Source organism: Megascapheus bottae, chromosome 13 (genome assembly GCF_031878675.1).
Source record: "Megascapheus bottae isolate mThoBot1 chromosome 13, mThoBot2.hap1, whole genome shotgun sequence".
NCBI classification, from domain to species: domain Eukaryota; kingdom Metazoa; phylum Chordata; class Mammalia; order Rodentia; family Geomyidae; genus Megascapheus; species Megascapheus bottae.
Genome location: NC_143521.1, coordinates 8,976,969 through 8,993,506, shown reverse-complemented (window position 1 = coordinate 8,993,506; position 16,538 = coordinate 8,976,969). Strand labels below are relative to the sequence as shown.

General features: G+C 38.1%; 1 protein-coding gene across 6 annotated transcripts in view; it reads left to right on the top strand.

Annotated features, from left to right (window-relative positions):
• Positions 1-4,005, top strand: part of Arhgap24 (Rho GTPase activating protein 24) — a 460,279-nt gene extending 456,274 nt beyond the window's left edge. For all 6 annotated transcript variants that reach the window (XM_090343274.1, XM_090343273.1, XM_090343272.1 and 3 more), the window contains one exon: positions 2,959-4,005. In XM_090343274.1, coding sequence (XP_090199400.1) covers positions 2,959-3,202 — 244 coding nt within the window. In that variant the 3' untranslated portion in view covers positions 3,203-4,005. The remainder of the gene's footprint in view (positions 1-2,958) is intronic.
• The last annotated feature ends 12,533 nt before the right edge of the window (positions 4,006-16,538 follow it).

The window sequence follows — 16,538 nt, the reverse complement described above, 5'->3', positions numbered from 1 at the left end:
GCCCGACTGCCAGTCTCCAGTCAATGGCCTGGGAAAGGGGGCTGTAGGGGGAAAGGACAAGATTGTGAATTCCTTGCCCACTGCACTTGTCAGTCTTTCTTGGGTGGGGTGGGAGGGGTCTGGGTTAAGTTCTGTAGCTTGCCACCAGCTCTGCTTTCCCAGTGGGTTTGGGGGAACTCGCTGGACTACTTACTCCTTGGGATTTGATGTGAGCTGCTCCAAGGTTCTGGAGGGTCGTTCACCTCTCCTCTGGTCTCTTCTGCTGTCTGTGCTGCCTGTGCTGGTCTGTGTGGGTTCCTGAGTCTGGATTCCCTGCTTGCTCGAGTTCTGGGCTTCCTGGCCTTGGCACCGGCCACCACTGCTTTTGTGCCCTGTCTGTGTGGGGTTCCTGCATCTGGATTCCTGATTTCTTTCTTTTTTTTATTTCTTTCCATTTTTAAGCAGTTTTAATTGCATCATGAAGTTGTTTACTTGAGCTTTGTTTACTTTATATGTGCACTTAGGGCTGTGAGTTTTCCCCTTTAGAAATGCTTTAGCTATATACTAGAGGTTGAATTGTGATATGTTTTCATTTTCATTGAATTTCTAAAACTTCCTAATTTCTTCCTTAATTTCTTCTGTGACCCAGGTGTTACTCAGTAGCATGTTGCTTAATCTCCATCTATTCAAATGATTTCTTTAGTATGTTTTGTTGATTTTGCTGTGATTAGATAGGATGCAAGGAATTATGCCAGTCCTCTTGTATTAACTAGGTTCTTTGCGTAAACTATGATATGATCTATTTTGGAGACTGTTCCATGAGCTGCTGAGAAGAATATGAGTGAGTCGTTATTGGGTGGAATACTCTGTAGATGTCTGTGTAGTCCATTTGATTTATAGTGTCATTTAATTCAGAAGCTTCTTTGTTTATCTTTTGTTTGGTTGATCTGTCCTATCATGAGAGTGGAGTATTAAAATCTCCAACTATGATTGTGCTTAGGTCTATCTTATTCTTTATGTCTGCAAATATTTAAGACTTTTAGGTGTGCCATTGTTTGGTGCATAGATATTGACCACTAGAATTTCCTCTTAATGAGTCTTTCCCTTTATTGCTATATAATGACCTTTTTTGTCTCTTCCTACTGATACTTATGAAACATCTCTCTTATCAGACAGCAGTAGGACTACTCCAGCCTTCTTGTAGGGTGCATTTGTATGGAAGATCTTTTTCTGTCTCTTCACTTGGTGTTTGTTTTTATCTTTGACTCTGAGATGGGTCTCTTGGATGTTACTTCTGTTTTTCAACTAAGGTTTTTAGATTCCCAGAGTTGAAGTAGAAGTTCACACAGCTGTGTTAATGCATTGTTGTGTTAGATTTTTTTCATGTTTGACATTGGGTTCCTTCCATCACTTTTACTTCCATCACTTTTACTTTTACATCACTTTTACTTTTACACATTGCTTTAGAGAGCAATGAGTTGGATAATTCTGAGCACCAACCAAAAGCATAACAAATTCTTATCTGTCACTGTGACCAGGTACTTAAAATAATCTCAGCAGGGACCAGGAGTGTACCCGAGTGGTGGAGTGCTTCCCTAGCACGTATAAAGCCCTGGGTTTGATTCCTTGGTAACACATATACAGAAAAAGCCAGAAGTGTTCTGTGGCTCAAGTGGTAGAGTGCTAGCCTAGAGAAAGCCTAATAACAGAACAGGAAGCATTATTTATTTCAATTCTAATTGCTTACAGAGAAGAGTAGAATCAGAATTTTTTACCAGTCCTGGGCTTGGGCTCAGGGGTTGAGCACTGTCCTTGGGTTTTCTCAAGGCTAGAGCTCTACCACTTGAGCTACAGCACCACTTCTGGCTTTTTTCTATGTATGTGGCACCAAGGAATTGAACCCTAGTCTTTGTGCATGCTAGGCAAGCATTCTACCACTAGGCTAAAATCCCAGCCCTCAGAATCATTTTAGGCACTGTTATTATCTGCATGAAATGTACAAATGATATATTTCCATTTTTCCAAAATATTAGTCTTTCAAATTCCAGTAGTCTAATAAACTTGAATGAGCATAGGTTCCAAGAAGAAATTGGAACTGTCAGCTATTACAAAAGCACATCTCTTATAATAGACATTATAAGGACTATATTCTGTATGTGTGTGTATGTGTGTGTAAGTTTATATATATCTTAGACCTTAGTAGTTACGAAGAAAAAAAAACAAATTCTTTTCCTTAAAGTTTTCTCAAATCCTGCAGTTGCCCAAAATAATTTATTTCTCAAATTATGTAGTTATATAATCTTGACATCCTAAAGAAATATGGATAGTTTGGAAAGCAGTGAGAATTGGTACTGGCAGGTTCCTGGGATGAACTCATGTTTATATGCTTACGTGCAGTGCTTATATAACACCTTCATCCTGTATTTCTCTTGCTTATTTAAGCCAGCTACTGTTGGTACTTTTACATAAAATGAGACACTATTATCTGCTCCAGGAAAATCCATTTTTCGAAGTAGACTAAATCTAACAATGGCATTGTTGCTTTTAGGATTTTTCCTTTGATAGGAGGCAAGTGGGACTGTCATCCTTTTCTTTGAACTTTATCCACTCTTCCCCGTCATTTGGTTAAGCTAATTTTACATTTAACATCCTAGAAGCTTTCCAGGCTGGGCAAGTTTCTGCCCCTACTGTGTGGCATGACTGGAGTCTCTGCATCTCTCTGCTGAATTCATACTCTATTATCAACTAAACACAAGAAATATTTTAGAGGCTTTTATGTAAAATGCCAGTAAGTGGTGTTCACAAGTAATAAGTTCATATTACAAAAGAAAAACCATTTGGTTATTAGGTTGTGTTTCACTGCTTTGAAACAGTTCAGTCTAGATTCTTAAGTCTTGCAGATATTAGAATATGAGTGTACCTTTCAGATTTCGAGAAAAATACATCATTTCATCTTGTATCCACTCCCATCTTTTGCAGCTTAGAACAGCGAAATTTGACTTTGGAAACAGAAATGATGAGCCTCCACGACGAACTGGATCAAGAAAGGAAAAAGTTCACCATGGTGGAAATCAAAATGCGAAATGCTGAGCGAGCAAAAGAAGATGCAGAGAAGAGGAATGACATGCTCCAGAAGGAAATGGAGCAGTTTTTCTCCACATTTGGAGAGCTGACAGTGGAACCTAGGAGAACCGACAGAGGAAACACAATATGGATCCAGTGAGCCCACTATCTCTGCCATCCCTGACAGCGCTAGGAAAGACTTTGGGGATTTTTATGGGCACCCACATGGGACCAGGTGGCTGGTCACCTGGCTGTACAGAGTGCCAACTGGTCAAGAAGTATCATTTATAAACATTAACTATCCATACCTGCAGTGTGTACCAAAGTTATATCACCCCCATAATGCTACTGTCAAGTGTTACAACTGGATATGTGTATATAGAGTAGTTTTGAAAAAGTAAACTAAAAGTAAGAAGCATATCTCAAGAATTATTTTATTGCAAGTCTTGTATTTAAATGTTAAATCGATATGTTGTTGCAATTCAGCTTGCTTTCAGGCTTCACCCTTGCACTTAACATAAGCTATTTTTGGCATTGTGTTATCATCTGCTTATTTTATAGATCAATATTTTTTATTTCCCTTTTTTGCTGATGAAATGAAGAAAAGAAAAATATAAAGATATATATAAATATATAAAAATGAGCTATTAAAATTGAAAGAATACTTTGTGGTTGTGCTGTTTGTGCCAATAGACCTTACCATGACCAAAAAGAGAAATGTAAAATGTTTTATAAATTATAACAGAATCACCTGTATCTGTACGTTACTTACTGGTCTTTGAGCTCTTCCTTGGGCACTTCTTGGTTTTGCTTTGTGAGAAGAGATGATATAGGAATGTTGGGGCTGTGTAAGAAATTCTCCTTTTCAAGACCATGTGTACCTTGCCAGATCCCCAGATGGGTTATCTCCCAGGCAGGATGCACCATATATGGGTGAATGTGATAAAGGGATTGAACCATCCAGGCCTTGTATTTCTCTGTTCTTGGGAATGACTCTCTGTGTTGACTATTGCTGAAGGAATTCTTTCCACTGTTTGTAAGTTGGGAAAGAATACTTGCTAATCCATGCTCTTCATTGGCACCTCTTTCCTCACTGAGACCACTCCTGTCCACCTCAATAATGGTACTTTCAATGCCAGCAGTGCCATGGTATCATCACGCCCCTCTAGTGAATCCACCATAGTATGTCATATACAGTGACAGCTTTATCTTACCCAGGCTGTTAGCTTGGATTTTCTTTCCACAGCTGGCAAAATCAGGCTGCAGCAAGATAATGGAAGGGGACCAAGAAGAATAAGAGCAAAGCTTGGAATAAGCAACCCATTTTACTTCTAATTTTGGCATTACCATATTCTCAGCTGCAAACATACTCACCCATAGGAAGTCAAAACATGAATATGTGAAGATTTTTGACAAATATGTGAACATTAGTAACTTTAGCTTACTAGAAACCCTGGGGTTCTCTAGAGCTATTGTTTTGGTGAAGCACATTTTAATAAGGCAGTGATTTTGAGAAGCCAGGATAGAAATTCTCACACCAAAACAAAGTCATAAAAGACAAAATCAGAAATAAAGATTACTTGTGTTTATCAGATCTGTGCTTTTGGAAATAGTGTGTTTGTGCATGTTCACTTATTTTCAAGGCTAGTGGTCTGTACAACACTCCCTAATCACTGCCATGCTTCTGATTTTCTCTCCCTGCTGAGCAATCTTATATGGCCCTTTGCTTTCAACTAGTAGCAATAACTGGCTTATTTACAGTTTCCTTTTATCTTTCTTTCCAGTTATATAACCAAATACTTTCACCTAAATATTCTGTAGCTAACTTAAACTTAAAATAGGATGAGTTGATCCTCTTTTTTTTTTGCCAGTCCTGGGCTTAGGCTCAGGGCCTGAACACTGTCCTTGGACTTTCTCAAGGATAGAGCCCTACCACTTGAGACACAGCACCACTCTTGGCTTTTTTGTGTATATGTAGTGCCAAGGAATCGAACCTGGGTCTTCGTGCAAACTAGGCAAGCACTCTACCACTAGGCCAAACCCCTGGGCCAGGATGAGTCGATCTTAATGACTCTTCCTCTTTATTTTTGTATCTTTCTCCCATTTTTACCTTAAATAATAAAAATTATTTTTAAAAAAACCTCAAGCTCATCTAATAAACTAACTCAGTCCAGATACCCAGGCTCACATTTCCTACCTTTTGCCAGCTATTAGTTAGCCATCCATGCACAATTCTTTCCTTATGTGAAGTTAGAATAACAAAAATTTTACACCACAGACTTTCTCATGAGATGGTGTGCATTTGGCTGGACCCAGCCACTAGAATAGAGGAAGGGTTCTAAAACTGACAACTCACTTTTCTTCCTCTGTTTGCTTTCAATTCACTCAGCAGGTTGTCTCTTCCACTGGTCTTTGCATTTTTAATCTGCTTTCCTTCATCATTTCTTTTCCAAATTAAAAGATTCTACTGAGAAACTTCCACTCTGATGTTTTCTATTTCTCATTACCTACCAGCTTCTTTTCCTAAATCACCCATCTGGGTATGTGTTGTCCTTGTGAGAAACTTTTGAGGACAAAGTCTTTCACCTTGTGTGAAAGGCTCCCACCTGTGCTTTCACTCTCCTCTGCCCTTCCCATAACACCTGCCAGGCTTGTCATGTCTTGGGAGCACCCCACTTACTACCAATATGACTTTCTTTTCTGTTTTCTTCTGTCTGGCACTTTCCATCTTTTTTTATTTTAAAAGATGCAATTTTATTTTAAAGATAAACAATTGTTTATTTTTTTTGTAAGTCCTGGGCTTGAGCTCAGGGCCTGAGCACTGTCCTTGGGCTTTCTCAAGGCTAGAGCTTTACCACTTGAGCCTTGGCACCACTTCTGGCTTTTTTCTATGTATGTGGGACCAAGGTATCAAACCTAGGTCTTCATGCATGCTAGGCAAGCACTCTACCACTAGGCAAGACTACCAGCCCAACAATAGTTTATCTTTAAGTTAGTGTATATTAATTACACAAATGGGTGTCATTTTGGCATTTCCATACATGAATAGAAGGTACTTTGATCAAATTCACTGCCTCTTTTTCTGTTTTGCTGATTTTTTTGTGTGTGCTGGTTCTTGAACTCAGGGTCTAGGAATTGTCCCAGAGCTTTCTGGCTCAAGACTAGTACACTACCCCTTGAGCCACAGCTCCACTTTGGTCATTTTTTTCAATGTTTAATTGGAGATAATAATCTCATAGACTTTCCTTCCTGAGCTGACTTTGAACTGTAAGCTTCAGATTCCACCTCCTGAGTAGCTAAGATTACAGGTACCCAGGAACCCCCTTATTACTCTTTTTTATCCTATTCCCCACTTTGGAGAGAGTAAGGGGAGCAGAAAATATGATCCAAATACTTTATACACAAATTAATGAAACCTGGTACAGTACTATTAGTTTTTCATGATGCTTCAATCTCAAAGCAAAGGAAATTGCTTTTAGTGTATGTGCCAGTACTGAGACTGAGCACTGTCACTTAGTTTTTACATTAAAGGGTATGGTATTACCGCTTGAGCCACAGCTCCACCTCTGGCTTTTTGGTGATTAACTAGAGATAAGAGTTACTTACTGCCTGAGCTGATTTCAAATGGGAATCATCAGATCTGGTGTAACTATAATTAAAGGTATAAGCCCTTGGTGCCCAGCCAAATTGACTATCGCATTCCCAATCTGCATGTATCTCTTTCCTACATCTTTTTATTTTCTTACCAAATAAGAAACAGTTGGGGAGGAAGCATGGTGGAATTGGAATAGCAGGAAACTAAGGGCCAAGCTGACATGCCTTACAAAGGACAAGTCACAATTCTGAACCTGTATTCTTACACGAAAAAATTTGAAATAACTCCCAAATCACAGAGACTGTTCTGTTTACCAAAAGAATGCACTGACCATCTCATGACCTATCCACTTAGCTCTTCTGATAGGTATTTTGATAACTAGAAGTTTGTAAAGGGACCACGATTGTATCTTCTTGACCTTAAATCTCTCCCCCATTCACATTTTATGACAAACACAGAGTTAATCATCTTCCTGCTATCAAAGTCTAATTTAGGAGGGCTACTGTTGTTAATTTTGGTTATTAAAATAAAACACAATGATCTCTAGCTGATGGATTCCATAACTATTAGTTCAACTAACAGGCTATAACATATCACTCATAATTTGACATTGGAAATGAGCAAGAATTCATAGTATGACCTGTTAAGAATTTATGTGCTACATCCTGTTTGCACTTTTTCAGAGACATGTAGCTAATTAAAGTATTTCTAAACCATAAGTTTGAAAGCTTATGATTGAATTTTTCTTCCAGGAACTGGTTTTACTTAGCTCTGACATCAAACTATCTCATTACACTTGCTTTGGAGAGCACTAAAAACAGAATTGCCTATGACATCAAGGAAATGAGAAAAGATTTTGTATATGTATTATGAAAGTCCTAAAAACTTCAACAAGAATTTAAAATAAAGTCACTCTTAGTTATTTACTCACTATATTGGGCCTCCTTCAAAGAAGTTAACCATTCACAAGGAAGTGTGTATTACAGAGATAGTCATGTGGTTGTGGAATTTATGAGTGACACCAGCCCCAGTGCTCAGCGCTTCCTAGTTGCTTCCTGATTCAAGCAGTTCCACAGACATGGGTTCTAATCCCAGCTCTACACTTTGTAACTGTATGACAATTAGGAAGGCTAGGTAATTTTTGTAAGTTAAATGCCTTCACATACTTAGTGCCTCAACACTCCTAATATAAAAGGTGTTCCAGCATTATATGTGGGTTCTGGCCTCAGTACTGGAACATTCAGCGAGTACTATACTCACCAATGGGTATAATCATATCCTGCTCCTGAGGCCTAATTTCATCTGTACCCAAATAATATCCTTTCTGGGATGATACAGTTCATTTAAGAATACTATGGAAGGAAATTTACTGCTGTCCTGTCCTTCTGGGTATGTCACTGAGTGTTAAAGGTACCAGTGAACTGGTTGTGGCTCAGATGAGCTGGGATACCTAGCCTGTAATTAATAAGTACATTCGATTATGGATTATGAAAGATTGCTTACTTAAGCAATCCCAAATGTGGAACATGGAAAGACATTGCTGTGGATCCTGAAAGATAAATGGCAGCCTTTCAATGAAATAAAATGGCCTTTTGAATCTGTGTGATCAAGCTGGCAGCTTATCAGCACACCATAAGATCTAGAAAGTCTTTTTGTGTCCTCTGGACCTAACCCCTGTCTCTGAGCTTTTGAGTTTAAGAATGAATCTCCACTGCACAAACCACAGCCCCATTTCCAACTTTTTTGGTGGTTAATTAGAAATGAAAGTCTCACAGACTTTCCTGCCCAGGTTGGCTTTGAACCAACAATCATCAAATCTCATCTTTCTGAGTAGCTAAGATGACAGGTTCCACTAACAGTCTTACAATCCAGGTGGCTTTGTTCCTGTTATTCAAAAAAAGCAACTTAGCTGGGAAGATTTTGCCATGTTTCAATTTACAAACTACAGTAAAGAAGGTTGGAAGAGTGGCTCTCAAAGGTCTGTTTCACGAATCTCTTCATATTCCTCTTATGCATGAGGGGAATGAAAAAATTTACAATTCCCTAGGCAGCCCAAACCCACAGAACATACTGGCATAAGAAAGAGCAGTAGACGAAAGGCCATGTTTTGTTTTGTATTGGTTTTTGTCCATGGGGCTTAAACTCTGGGTCTGGGCACTGTCCCTGAGTTCTTCAGCTCAAGGCTAGCACTCTACCTCTTTGAGCCACAGCACCACTTTCCAGAGTATATTTTTGTATAGCACCATTCATCGTTCAGGTTCAAAACTGAATTTCTGATACCCTTTTTTGTCATAGGGCTTGAACTCTTGCCTGGACACTGTCCCTGAGCTCTTTTGTTCAATGCTAGTGTTCTACCACTTTGAGCCACAGCTCCACTTTGGTTTTTGAGTGGTTAATTGAAGATAAGAGGACTTTTCTGCCTGGACTGACTTTTGAGTCCCAATCCTCAGACTGAGTAGCTAGGATTATAGAAGTAAGCCAACAGTACCCTGCGATATTCCTATTCTTAACAGGATGTATAGTGACTACCTGTACGCTCCCTCAAGGGTGAAGCCCAGATACCAGCCCATGCATCAAGGTCACCTTTATTCATTAAGATTAATGTCCAGATAATCTTGAATTATTTGGATGGGGAGGTAAATGACTACCTCTGTCGTTGAATAAAATAGTGACTTACCTGGTGGGAAAGCCCTGGGCATCTCACCTGCTTGCAAAAATATCATTTCTATCCCAAGCCTCTTTTCCCTGACTCTGACATTCAACCAAGACTTTTGTAATCATCTCTACAGGTGCCATGATTTGAGTAGATTTGATTCTAGTCCCACCCCTCCACAAAGAAAAACAATTTGATTGGCATTGGCAGTATAGGAAGGTGAGACTTCAAAGAAAGACTGATGCCTTTATTCTCAGTGTGGAGAGGTTTCCCTATCAAGGCATTGAACTGGTTACCGTGAGAGGCTGTGTTCCACTTCCACACCTGCCACTTGCCTCTTTCTTCTACCCCGCTTTATGAAGCAGCACAAAGCCCTTACCACATGAGCTGCCCAATCTTGGATTCAAGTCGTCAGAACCAAGATCATAAATAAACCTTTTCCTTTACAAATTACTGTTTGAGATATTCTGTTACAGCAACAAAAAGGGGACTAAAGATACCACAATTATACATTCATGTTCTCCTTCTTGATTTCCTGCTGCCAATTGTTGTCCAAGCTCCTGAGTCATTTTTTTTTCTTCTTCTTCATGTTTGCTCCAAATTCTGATTCACTCTTAATTCTTTGACACTTTCTGGTATATGTCTAGATCTCACAACTTCTGTTGATTTCCCTAATTATGGTACCACCTGAAGATACCACCTCTGGACACCTTGTCCTTTACCTGTAAGGTGCTGATTCCAGGGCTGGAGAATCCCAAGCAGAATTAAACTTTGCTTTTAGTTGATACTTCTAGTATATTCACTGAATATTTTTAGGACACAACTAACTGGTTTCCATCACCATTTTAAATCATTCATTGGAGATAAGAGTCTTATGGACTTTCCTGTGAACTGGCTTTGGACTATAATTATCATATCGCGGTGTCCTGGGAAGCGAGGATTATAGGCATAAGCCAATGAACGGCACCTGGCTGCCACCCACTTTTTCTGTTATGTCTAGAACTTGTGTACTTCTGAAACAAATTTGCTCTCCTCTCCCTGAGATACTCATATTTATGGTTATATCATATGCTGTGTCACCAATAACTCTGCCCTCACCCAAGTTGCCATCCCACTTTGATCATCTTTTCCTTAGAAACATTACTTCAACGTGAGACACTCCCCCAGATTTTCTCCAAGCATTTGACCTTGATGAGTACATATTAATAGTCCTTCAAGTCATTGCTTCCCTCCTCAAACAGCCTAGCTTCTATGATTCCTTTTGTACTTATTTTATTGTTTCCTTCTCTACTTCCTTTAACTTCTCTCCCAACACTAATAAAAAGAAGAAACCCTAACAACCCAATTCTGGTTAAATATATAAATTAAAATATATAAATGTGTGTTTATGTATATATATGTATATATGTATATATATGATGAGTTCACACACCAGTGCATCTGTCCTGTGCACATCCTCTTGCTTCCCATTTCAAGTTGTCTGCTCTGAACAGAGCAATTCTGCCTGTTTTCCAGAGCCCAGCCTTCAAATCTTTCAAGTATATACTTTCTCTTTCACATGCTCAAATTTGTTCTTTTGGTGGTGAAAATCCTCTTTTAATTCCACCTTTATCTCCACCTTCAACATTTTTCTGCTTCTTTTTTTTTTGAATTTTTGTGTGCCTGTTGCTACTTCTTCACTTCCACTGTTTTCTTGAACATATTTGAGTTAATATTTCTTGCTCATTTCTCCACAGAATCTTATCTCAAGAAAGTCATTCATCACCTTCTCAAAATCAGGATCAGTGGTCAATCTTCTGACCCACTCTTATTCAGCCTCTTTGCATTATTGAGTTGGTTGCTCATCACCTCATTTTTGAATTATCATCTTTACTTTGTTTACAGAAAAGTTAACGGGTCTAGAAGCCTACGTAACCCAGAGAACCACACTACTTCTCAAAAACCAAGTTCCTAGCAGTCAATTTCCAGACTCAGTCCTACCCATCCTTTCCATATCACTGAGCTAGGTTTGCTCTTTTGCAACGTTGGACAGCCCTGGAAATACCACACTGTCTTCCAATGATCCTGTGTTGGAAACATCTCCACCTCAATCTCCTCTTCGTTAGCAATACTCAGTTTCTCCATGGTTTTATACAGATTCATAGTTCTTAATACAATTTTAAGTTAGTTACATCCAGTTTCATATTGATTTCTTCCTTTATCTCCAGTGTGGTACAAAATCCTGCTACTCTAGCTAAATAGCTAAGAAACATCTCCAGTTCACATATTATTTTTTTCCTTAATAAGTTTCTCATTGTTCATCGTCACCACCCCAATCAAGTGTATATCCTTTTAGCTTACATTTTTAAAGAATCTAGATGGATGTGATCCCTTTTATCCATATAACACAGTATCAATTTATATTGTCTTCACAATATATCTTAACCAAAGCACTCACAGATCCTCCACTTTCTACTTTAAGCCTCATTGTGTCTTTCTTCCCCAAAATATAATCATACTCAGGAGCTAGTAGAATCAGTTCCAAAAGAAAATTTAGGTTATATTATTTCCTTGCTCTAATCTAACCACCATCTTCTTACATTTAGAGCAGTATTTCAAGACCTTGCTATGCTTTGACTTTTTCCTATGATTTCAGCTTTGTTTTCTGTAACACATGTCCTTGTGTCTTCCATTTATGTCTACAAGACACTTTGCTATTCTTTGTGTATGCTTACTAGCAAGCTCTTTCTCTGGGGCTTTTCCTCCTTACTCTTCATTACCCTACCTCAGATACTTATGTATCCCCTCACCGCATCAAGGCCTCTGCACAGGTCCCACTTCTACAAAGAGGCTTACTCTGGCCACCTTGTCTCAATTTTTCATACCTATCATTTTAAACTGCATAGTGCTCTTAGTTCTTACTACACTAACCCCTACTATTATATGTAGACTGCATGACTCAGGAAGTGTGTGGATTAATCACAGTCATGTGTACTTAGAACTCAGAGAACTGAAGTGCTCAATAAATATCTGGGCCATATATCAAGGAATGAATGTGTGAGGTCTAGTGGCAAGTTGCCACTTCAGATGTGCATCGATGTTCTGAAATAATAAATCTTTAAATTCCAACAATCAACTGTATAATAGACAAATTTCAGAAAAATTTGGCTTCTTGTTAAATGTCACTGAAGGGAGATCCTGTACTGCTGGGATTTTGTTTGCTGATGTGGAGACTGTGATGCAGCAATAGGATCCTCCAGCTCAGTAGCCGAGCCCAATAACTACCAGAGGAAGCATGGATCAAAGCAAACATTTCACAATGCTGGGATTTTTTTTTAACTTATAAGAATGACTTCATGTCCCATAATGTAATAGCAAATAGCCAATTTTTTTAGTCTATTTCAATAACTGCGCCTATATACTGACAAAGCAAGAACATTGAAAGTAGTTGATTATTTTCATTGTTTTAAGCAAATAACAAATATGGATTTGTTTATGTCACAGCCCTAATGAGCACATTGTTACTGCTAAAGAATAAACTAAAAGAATAAAGATGCTTTGTCTTAACCACTTATGGATTTATGAAGTCAGAATTTTTGAAGATAAAGATATTTGTTTCCCCATACAGAGTTGTTGGGTACTTGCTTTTGGGATAAATTGGTAAAGTATCTTCAAATGCAGCTCAGCAATTAAATTAGATATTCAGAGTAACCGTAGCACTTAATTTGTGTCCATGTAAGTTTACAATACATTCACATAAAAAAGGGAATATGCTTTTTAAATATCTTCCTTCTATGAAAGAAATCCTTTCATATTACTGGTTCTTATAGCCTATGTAAAATATGATTTGCATTATAAAAATTTATTTTTGTAGAATTTTTGTAGACAATATTTTTACACATGTGAGTGTAAATGTGTTATTGGAAGGCAATTAATATGTGACAGTCTCCTAGGCAGAGAGTAAAAGGTTTGTATGATGAAAAACAATGCGTACCTACTTTTGCATTGAAAACAATGTGGGTTAATGAGTAAACAGAAAGATTCCAAAGTCAAATATAGGGCAATACCACAAGCTCAGAAATCATGAAATGGAAGTCTTCACTTCATAGACTTAAACTTGAATCCTCTAAGTTGTTAAAATTATTTGAATCCTCTCTTTTGAACTTATTTTTTGCTGGATTTGATATCAGCAAAGAATATATTTATAGAAAGGCACACAGTCTTTGAGAGTCTTTGGGAGTCCAACCTTTCAAAATGGTGTTGGGCTCATTTCTACATGTTTCATATTTCCTGTGTCTAAGGAATATAAATTTGATAACAAATATTCCAAGACTTCAACTGAACATACTGTTCTAAATGATTGAGCAGGAAGAATTCAGTCTGGAGTAGAGACAGATTTACATGACTCCTAGCTCCCAACATGGAGAAGGCTGACTTTCAGTGTGTCCCACTCCTTGCATGCTTCTTCCAGGTATGCTCTGCAAGGCTCTGAAGAAAAGGCAAATGGTAGCTTGTGGAAGGTAGCTTACGCCTATTACCCTAACTGTGCAAGAAGTTAAGATCTGGGGATCTTAGTTGAAAGCTAGCCTGACCAGGAAAGCCCATGAGATTCATATCTGCAGTTAACCAGCAAATAGCTAGAAGTTGAAGTGTAGTTCAACTGGTAGAGTATGAGTGAGAAAAAGTCAGTGAGACTGTAAAGCCCTGAGTTCAAGCCCCAGCATCAGCACAAGAAAATAAAAGAGAGGGGAGAGGAGTAGAGGAAAGAAAAAATGAGAGGTGGTGTGGGTAAAAACTTAGAGGAAATATGAAGGCAGTTCAGCTCAACAGAAAATGCTATAAATGGTAGCACATACCTGTTATCCTGCTATGGAAGGAAGTAAAAATAGGAGGATCCCAATTCTGGCTAGACTAGCTAGAAGCTATTTTTTAAATAAATAAAAAAAAACAAGAACTAAAACAGACCAAGAGGTCTAGTTTCAGCAAGCATGGAGTCTTCAGTTCAAAGCAAAGTACTACAAAAATTAGTAAATATCTTGGATAATAATTTAAAGGATCAGTAATTTGGATCGTTTCTTAAGAAATTAATCCCTATTTTACTTACCTGATGCTTCCAGAAACTTTCTTGTCTTTTGTTTAAAGCAAAATCAACAAATTATAATTAGGCAGCTAGCATTCAGAGACAGAACAATGGTAATTTTGGAAAATGCTAGTCTCAAATGACAAGATAACATTCTACTTGGTCATGTAGTTTGTACCCTCATAACCCATAGTGAGAAAGTACACCATCCCTTATTTCTTATTTATTCTCCTCCATCATCTGACCATTCTACAAGTTTCTTTTACCAGGGTCACATGAAATCACAAGAGACTGTTTAGAGGGACTGGTTGTACATGGGACCCAAGGCAACGAGCACAATAAACATTGTCAACAGGCAAAGTCCAACAAGCTGGGTTTTGATTTGGTTTTATGCAAAGGGAAGTGGAATTCCTCCAATTTTAATAATTCATGAGAAACATAAATCACAATATATTCAGTATCCACCTACAAAGAATCAAAAGAAGCCAAAATTCTCCTCCAATTTGTACTCTGTTCCACAGACATGTTAAACACAGAGAAAAAAATTAGAATTGAAAGGCAAGAAAGAGCACAGAAATGATTTGAATGATTTTTAATCCTACCCATCACTGACTAAGATTGTATTTTATCCATCAAACAGGCTTACTTTCACTCTAAGACCTTGCAAAAAAAAGTGGAAATACATGATTTTGGCTTCCAGGACTGATCTTGAACAGTAAAGGTGTATGTGAACATGTATGTGCATGTGCATGTGTGCTTTAAGTACATTTTATAAACACTGACACAGGACAATTCTCATCATTGGTAATTGTCTTTGGAGTCCAATCATGCAGGATAACAGGAAGTTAGGACTCATTACAAGACGGACATGACAAACAATGCAAGACAAGAGCTAGGGGATTTGTATCTGTGAGGATATACTGGCCTGTGGTCCCACATAATACAAAGTGAGATGTAGAGGAGTCCACATATAAGAATCTTTCCACTTCAGTTTGACTGGCCAAAGATGTGGACCAAACTGAATAGATAGCTACCTAAGGAAATAATGAAATCTGATGTTCCAATCACAAGGAAATACTGATATAATTATTTACATTGTTACTTTTTCATTGTTTTTATAGAAAGGAGTTCCCCTGCTGAATGGAAGATGTTGGACTCTTGACAGTTAAAATATATATGTAAAGGAGGGGTAAGAGAGGAAATGAGATTTTCCTTCAGATCCCAAAAATACGGGGATCAAACTTTCCAAAAGCAAGTTCATTCCACAGACTGAGCTGTGGTAGGCATTCTGTTAAGCAAAGCTAGACTACAACATTCTTCAAAGAACATATTGCTCTTAAGATATAGATTGCCCTGTGTTAAGAGGATGTAAGAGAATATAGATTGTCCTATATTAAGAGAAGGTAAGAGAATTCAATTTGCTATCACTTAAGTTCTGCAATGGATATGTAAAAAAAATAGCTTCATTATTTTATCCCCTCATATGTCACACAAGGATTGTTCCAATTCCTGTCTATTCCATGTGATTCATTTTCCAATGTCAATCTTCTCATCTGCCAGTCAGTTATTATTGACAATAGATACTATTTGTCTTATAATGATTTTGAAAACTGAGAGAAAATCCTCAGATCCTCAACCATCAGTGGAATAGTTCCCTCTAGTTAGCATACTTGGCTGGGCCCTGGCATGATTGGGGATTCGTTTTCCTATAATGCAGACACTAGATTCTGAAAGGTAAAAATCTTGCATTTTTATTCTGCAAAGCATTGCGTTGTAAGGTTAATATATCCTTTTGCAGAAATGAATACAGTGACCCACAAAATACAACCAAAACAAAGAAAAAAAACCAAAGACATAGCTAAGGTGATGGCAGGTTGCCTGGTTCTCAATTCTCCTTCTGAACAGGGTAACAATTCATCTGTACTAAAGAATCCTGCAAACCATTTTGGTAAGGGTCACTGTAAACCATTTGCCTATAGAAAGGTGTGGGCCTAAGCTCCTCACAGCACTGACTTCATGCTCCAAAAAGAACCTTGACTATCCAGAGGACCTTCATTTCTAGGTAACTTGACACTTCCTTGTGCCCAAAGTAACAAGTAAGTACATTGAAAGTGTTGATTGACTATACTTCCTTTTTTTTCTACTTCTTTTTTCCTTTTGTCATCGTGGGGCTTAAATACATCTTTTCC